Source organism: Tamandua tetradactyla, chromosome 22, assembly GCF_023851605.1.
Source record: "Tamandua tetradactyla isolate mTamTet1 chromosome 22, mTamTet1.pri, whole genome shotgun sequence".
Taxonomy (NCBI): Eukaryota; Metazoa; Chordata; class Mammalia; order Pilosa; family Myrmecophagidae; genus Tamandua; species Tamandua tetradactyla.
The window spans coordinates 46,284,564-46,290,870 of record NC_135348.1 but is presented as its reverse complement, the minus strand read 5'-3'; the positions used below and the strand labels follow the sequence as shown (position 1 = coordinate 46,290,870).

Sequence of the window (6,307 nt, the reverse complement as noted above, 5' to 3'; positions counted from 1 at the left end):
CATACCGGTTGTATGAAGAACTTCAAGAATGTTAGTGTTTGATACTTTGTTCAAATTTAAGGCATCATCTGGAGAAGGAAAATAATTTTATAGGATATTTTCTCAGACCATAACTAAGATGATAAGGATCTAATTAACTCTGGAAAAGAGAAAACAAGAGCTTTGAAAAGCCCATTTCCTTATTGTGCATACCTCCATATGGAAAGAGTGACTCTTGGTTACTAAGAGTAACCATCTTAGAATTTATATTAGTAATTCACAAATATTTTAGTGCTTACTCTGTGTTCTTAAAATAACAAATACCTAGGCTTGTTTCCATTCATCAAGTTTATTAAATAATTTTATTAACTGATCTATATAGGCATTACATTTAACAATTCAATATAATAAATACTTTAAGATAAAATAATTTAAAGTAAAACCATTTTAGAGCCCCTAGGGCTTACACAAAGAATCTTAAAAGATCCATATTCATCATCTGAGACTAATATAATAGTTATAAAAGGTAGCAAATTAGACATCCAAAAATAAATTACAAAATTTAAATATTTAAATAAATAGAGAGCCTGATGTATTTTGAATGGGAGGTACTTAATTATCGAGTCAATGTTGAGATGATGCTTTGACAAAAGATAATCCATTTGTCCAGAAATTCTACAATGGTTGCTGCCTCATCATCATATTCACATATGAATGTTGTTTCAGATCCCTGTAAAAGAAAATTTAATTTTTTTTAAATTCATGGAAATTTAAATAATTTTTCTCAATTGAAATTTTATAGGCCCATGGCCTTTATTTTCAAGCATGTTACACATATTAGTCATTCACATTTTCTTAAAATAAAATGATTGAAATGATGTGCCACAAGTACATGTTATGATATCAAGTGATGGTAACATACAAGCTGAGATTTTCTTCATCTCAATGAATATGAGATATGTTAAAGGTTTTAAATAAAAAACAGTTCTAGACAAATATTTCATTAAATGCTACATCAAGAAATAAAGTGTTTGACCTCTTTTCCTCTGTCTGTATATCTGTATATGTCTGTCTATATATCTCAATTACAAGTATGCAGTGACATGTACATTATACTTTCTTTACTATCATTCATTAAGAGTCCTCTAATGTTCTGTGAATCCAAGGGTAGAAACTATCCAGAGTAAGTCAAGCCAAGCTTCTGGTTAGGAAATTTCATAACTGCTCATTTCCATTCCTGCCTACCCCACCACAGTATCAATGCAAGTGCCGCCTGATTTCGAAAAATTGAACATTAGAAATTTTACTCTGTGGACTGTTTTTAGATTAATCTCTTTTGCTAAAAGGAGCTATTTCAACCATTCCTCTAAGCCATATAGCTAAGAAACAAATATTTTGATATATAATAAGACACAAAGGAGGACTTTTTCCAATTTTAAGGAATTACTGTCTTGGAAACACAAAACAGGTAGAGAGAAGGTATTCCCTTTTAAGAAAAACTGCTGTAGTGTTATATACCTTCTTACACAATTATATAAATATTGTAATCTCATTTTTTTTATTAGAGAAGTGATGAGTTTACAGAAAAAGCATGCATAAAATACAGGATTCCCATATACTATGTATTATACCGTGTATTTTTAATACCCTGCATTGGTGTGGTACATTTGTTTTAATTGATGAAAGCACACTTTTTATAATTGTACTAAGAACTATAGTCCATGGTTTAAGCTAGGGTTCACTGTGTTGTACAGTTTCATTTTTATTCTTATAGTAACATATACAACCTAAAATTTCCCCTTTTAACCACATTCAAATATATAATTCGGTGCTGTTAATTACTTTCATAATATTGTGCTACCATCACTATCCATTACCAAAATTTACTATCATCCCAAATACAAACTGTGCATTTTAAACATTAACTCCCTATTCTTGTTGTTGTTGTTTTAATTGAGATGAAAGTCTGATTTTTGGACCACATTTTACTGATTTTCACAAACTTCAAACTTTTATCAGGAATTTAGCATGAGTTTTCTAATGTTGGTTAAAGATTTTAGAGCAAACCTCTTAAGCCTCTAGATGACATTGTTCTCAGTGTTGATCAATATGTTGTTCTTTTAAAAAATTAGACTGAAAATATTCCACTAAAATAGCTAATTTAGTAAACAACCAGAGTTTACACACTTTTGGAAATTTGGCTCTACTACTGTAACTAAGTGTACGCTGCTCATCTAGGACACCTTTGGGCTCAGCTCTGTATCTTGGCAGGTGGGATAAGAAAGGAAAGCTCTGAATCACTTCCGTATCATCTGAGACCTTAACAGAATTCATACTTCCTGTATGTTTAGAATTATAGTCCTGAAAAGGGCAATATCTCTAAATAAAGAGTTAATTACGCCACTGGACATTTTATTTAACAGCTGCCATTTTTTTGAGATAAATCATTTATGGTTAGTCTTCTACTAAGTGATAGGGAAATGCCATTTAGCCAGCCTTTCAGGTAATCAATATTGGCTCTTCTGGTAAATGATCTGAAGGAATTAAAACATATGAAATGAGATCTTCTCTCTATGAAATTCAATTCCAGGCCTTCCCCTTCCAGTTGCCCAGGGGTGGGGTTGACCAGCTGAGGTGATTACTCTGTGGGGGCTGGGACCTGTCTCCAAGTGGGTTGTGGGTGGAAACCTCCAGCTTACACTTCCCAGCTCCACAAGTATCATCTTTCATTAAAAATAATTCGTATTCACAACAGACTTAAAATATTAGCTTGTCAAATACAGGGGTCTTACAAAATGCCAAAAATATTATACCATTTTAAAATGCAGTATTTCCCCCTTCCATTTATTTTTATTTCTTGAAGAACAAATTTAAAAAAAGTAAGGCTTACCTTTAGTTCCAGAACTGTGACATTGATATTACTGATTAAGTCCTTGTGATGACTCAAGTGAAGCGTTTTGCTTTGAGCCAAATTTATCACATTCTCCAGAGGTTTGAGTTCTTCTACTAGACACTGAAGATGTTTCAACTCTGTAACCTAGAATAATGATAAAAAATATTTGTCATCTCAGTTTGCCCTAGACTGAAGGTCAGAATCAGAAATTAATCCACAAATTATTTTATTTATGACAGTATAATTTTCACCACTCTCCCTATTTTCAGCATTGCAGTAGAGACGGGCCAATGTATTTTTTTTTAACTTTTATTTTTTATTTAATTTTTTGTATGCTGTATGGTGGAGGTCACATTTCATTCTTTTTCCATGTGACTGTCCTGTTATTGCAGCACCATTTGTTTATTTTACTTTTTTTTAGGAGGGTAATGCATGGACCAAGAATCGAACCTGGGTCTCCGCATGGCAGGCGAGAATTCTACCATTGAGCTACCCTTCCACCCCGAGATGGGCCACTATTATAGCTTACATTGTAAGACTGGAAAAACTACAGTTCAAATAACCATGACTAGCATTAACTGTTTCTTAACGACTAAGGAGTCATTCAATTTAGTTTGGCTTTGTAAAAAGTCAACATTTCTGCACCCAAATGCAAATCACAGATATAGGCTATTTATTCTAACCCACATAGAAATCATTCAAATTAGAGAGTCAGAATGTAGAAATATAGGAATCACATTCTGAAATTTTAAGGTTTGGTAATCTAAGAATTCAAAATGAGAGATGTTGGCATGTGACTTTGAATGCCATTTATCATTGTCCCAACATTCTGCAGATCAGGCAACTGTAGCTGTAGTAATGACACTCAAAATAGCCTGGAGCAAGTCACATAAAACTGTGTCTTAAGTTTTTACTCTTTCTGCTACAACAACATTAAGATGCAGTTCTTTATTATTTGTCCAAACCAAATAAAATGTTAAATATTTGAAGGATATTTTTTTGCAAATAGATACTGCAGGTAACTATCCCTATATTTTTATTAATAATGATAGTATTTCATAATTTTATGGTACATTATCGTTTTATTAAGTCCATTTAATTCTCACAGCCATCATTGGAGGTAGGCAGTACCCATTCACAAATAAGAAGACTGAATCTCACAACTTAAAGTGTCTTCCCAGAGACACAAGGGCCAGGGTTAAATTTCAATTCTTTTTCAGTATAGTATTAATTTTTCTGGATAGCATCTTTTTAAATGAAATGTGTTATGGCTTTCCAAAATCTTTTGTAAATGTGAAATGGTGGTAAAATGAACAAGTGAATTGAGTTTATCACCTAACTTTTGGTTTCAAATAGAATTTGAGTTGTCATTTAGAAACTATTAGATTTCAAAGAATTTTCCACTCCCCACCCCCTAATTATACACATAATCTCATGTTATCTTTCTAACAATTTTTAGGAAGAAAGGTAGGACTAGACAAGACGCAGCTGACATTTCCATGTACTGCCCCTTCAACTTGCTACTACAAGGCTTATTAAGTTTTGGCTGATCAACTTGGAGCTGTTTCCCTCAGAAAACAGTCTAGTGCCTTTTATGTTGCTAAGAGGTAGGGTCATATGGCTCTGATTAAATTGGATGACTCTGTAAACTATTTCCGTTTCCTTTCAGAAGAGTAATTTGAAACAAAATTCTCTTAATTAAGAGAAGTAGATCAGCAGGATTGTATCTGTGTTCCCTTAACTTCCATTTCCCCCCCCAGCCTTGTTTTGCCCTGGACCAAGCTCTTTCTGGCATTCAAGTTTTTCCATTCTTTGTTGGCTGGCACAACCCCTAGAAAACGTCATACCTTTATTGTAGCTCTAGGAGCTTGGATGAGCTATGCTCATCCAACTATTTGGATCCCCAAACAACCAAATGAAGTTAAATTTTGGAAATAAATCATATAGTACCATAAATATCCAGGTCTATTGGCATATAAAAGATGTGTAAGGCCAAAATATTACTTTATATTTCTCAGTGAGAATTCTGTCTTTCCTACTGCTAATAATAACTAAGGCTATGTGGTGTTTACCATGTGCCAGCGGCTGTTCTGAGGACTTTACATTTACTTATTAATTGTTACAAAAACTTTATGAAGTAGATACAATTATTATTTGCATAAAAAGGTAAGAAACTAAGTCATAAAGATCACAAAAGCTAGTACATGACAGAGCTGGGATTTCGGGTCAAATAAACTGGCTCTAGTGTAAATGGCTGCTAATTACTGTGCTATGCTGCTTCTCAAAATAGACTGTTAGGAATCTTTCCTAAAACAATAAAGGATGTTTTAGAGCTTTATTGGTGCTCCTCTGAAACCAATTTTGACATTTTACATGATACAATGATAAAATCAGTTATCTCTAGTATTTGGCATTTTTAAACGAAACAGTAAATCAACAAAATCTTCTTTTAAAATTGTCCCAGCAATAAAATGAGATTATTCTCTTCTTTGTACCCTTTCCCCGCCCCCGAAAACAAACACAACTATATCTAAAATATGTAGGCAAAGCCATTTTAACAGAAATTCCATTATCAGACTTGGATTTTTAAAACAAGATACTGAATTTCCTAATTCTTTTCCTTCAGACAAGTTGCTCTTAAGTCAATGTGTTCAACATTTCATATTACTTTGTATTTTAAAACATAATTGGAACATAGAAAATTGTACTTACCTTCTTAGGCATGTAAAATTTGAATGTCAGCATCTTCGGGAGTTTGAGATTCTTAGAATTCTGTGAAAGAATAAGACATTGTTATTTTAAAATGAACTCCAGCTAGAAAAATTAAATGTAATAATTTTAGTAAGAAAGGGAATGTACTTACATTAACAATTTTGGAAAGCATCTGTAAATCCAGTAGTAATTGCTCCAGTTGCTGCTGGGTTTCCTTTGTAGAGCTGAAAGCAGGTGCGCTCTTCGTGATGAGTACAAAAGTTAGTGCAATGCAAGCCACGAGCTGCATCTTGTACATTGTGGCAGGAGTTGAGGTTACTGTGAGTAGTGATTAGAAAGGTTGATAGGAAGCTCTTGAACAAGAGAAGCAATTTATACTCTAAATTCTGGAAAAAATATTATATGGGGGTGTCAAACAAAATGTTTTACATATTACACATATTTTCAAAGACTCTACCTGTGTGGCAAAAGCATTACCTTTATCTTTCCTCTTCTGATGACTCTTTGGAATTTCTTTAAACCCCCATAAACTTACTGAATGGATGTAGGTGAAATCCCTCTTGGTTATTTAGCCCACACTTACGCGGCAGTTCTAATTCATATAACTAACGCCTTCTGTATGAAACAATTTTTCCTCCCTCTTTCATTTAGGGGGTGGGGATACAAAAGTGGCTTATGAAAATTTTCTCTTTGTCATAAAACCATGCGAGCATGTGGAGTAGC

General features: G+C 33.3%; 1 protein-coding gene across 1 annotated transcript; it reads right to left on the bottom strand.

Annotated features, from left to right (window-relative positions):
* Positions 1-322: 322 nt before the first annotated feature.
* Positions 323-5,882, bottom strand: IL2 (interleukin 2). The gene is made up of 4 exons (XM_077139606.1): positions 5,736-5,882; positions 5,585-5,644; positions 2,870-3,016; positions 323-709 (listed from the first exon to the last, which is right to left on the bottom strand). The coding sequence occupies exons 1-4, from the start codon at positions 5,880-5,882 to the stop codon at positions 596-598; spliced, it is 468 nt and encodes a 155-aa protein (XP_076995721.1). The 3' UTR covers positions 323-595.
* Between the last annotated feature and the right edge of the window lie 425 nt (positions 5,883-6,307).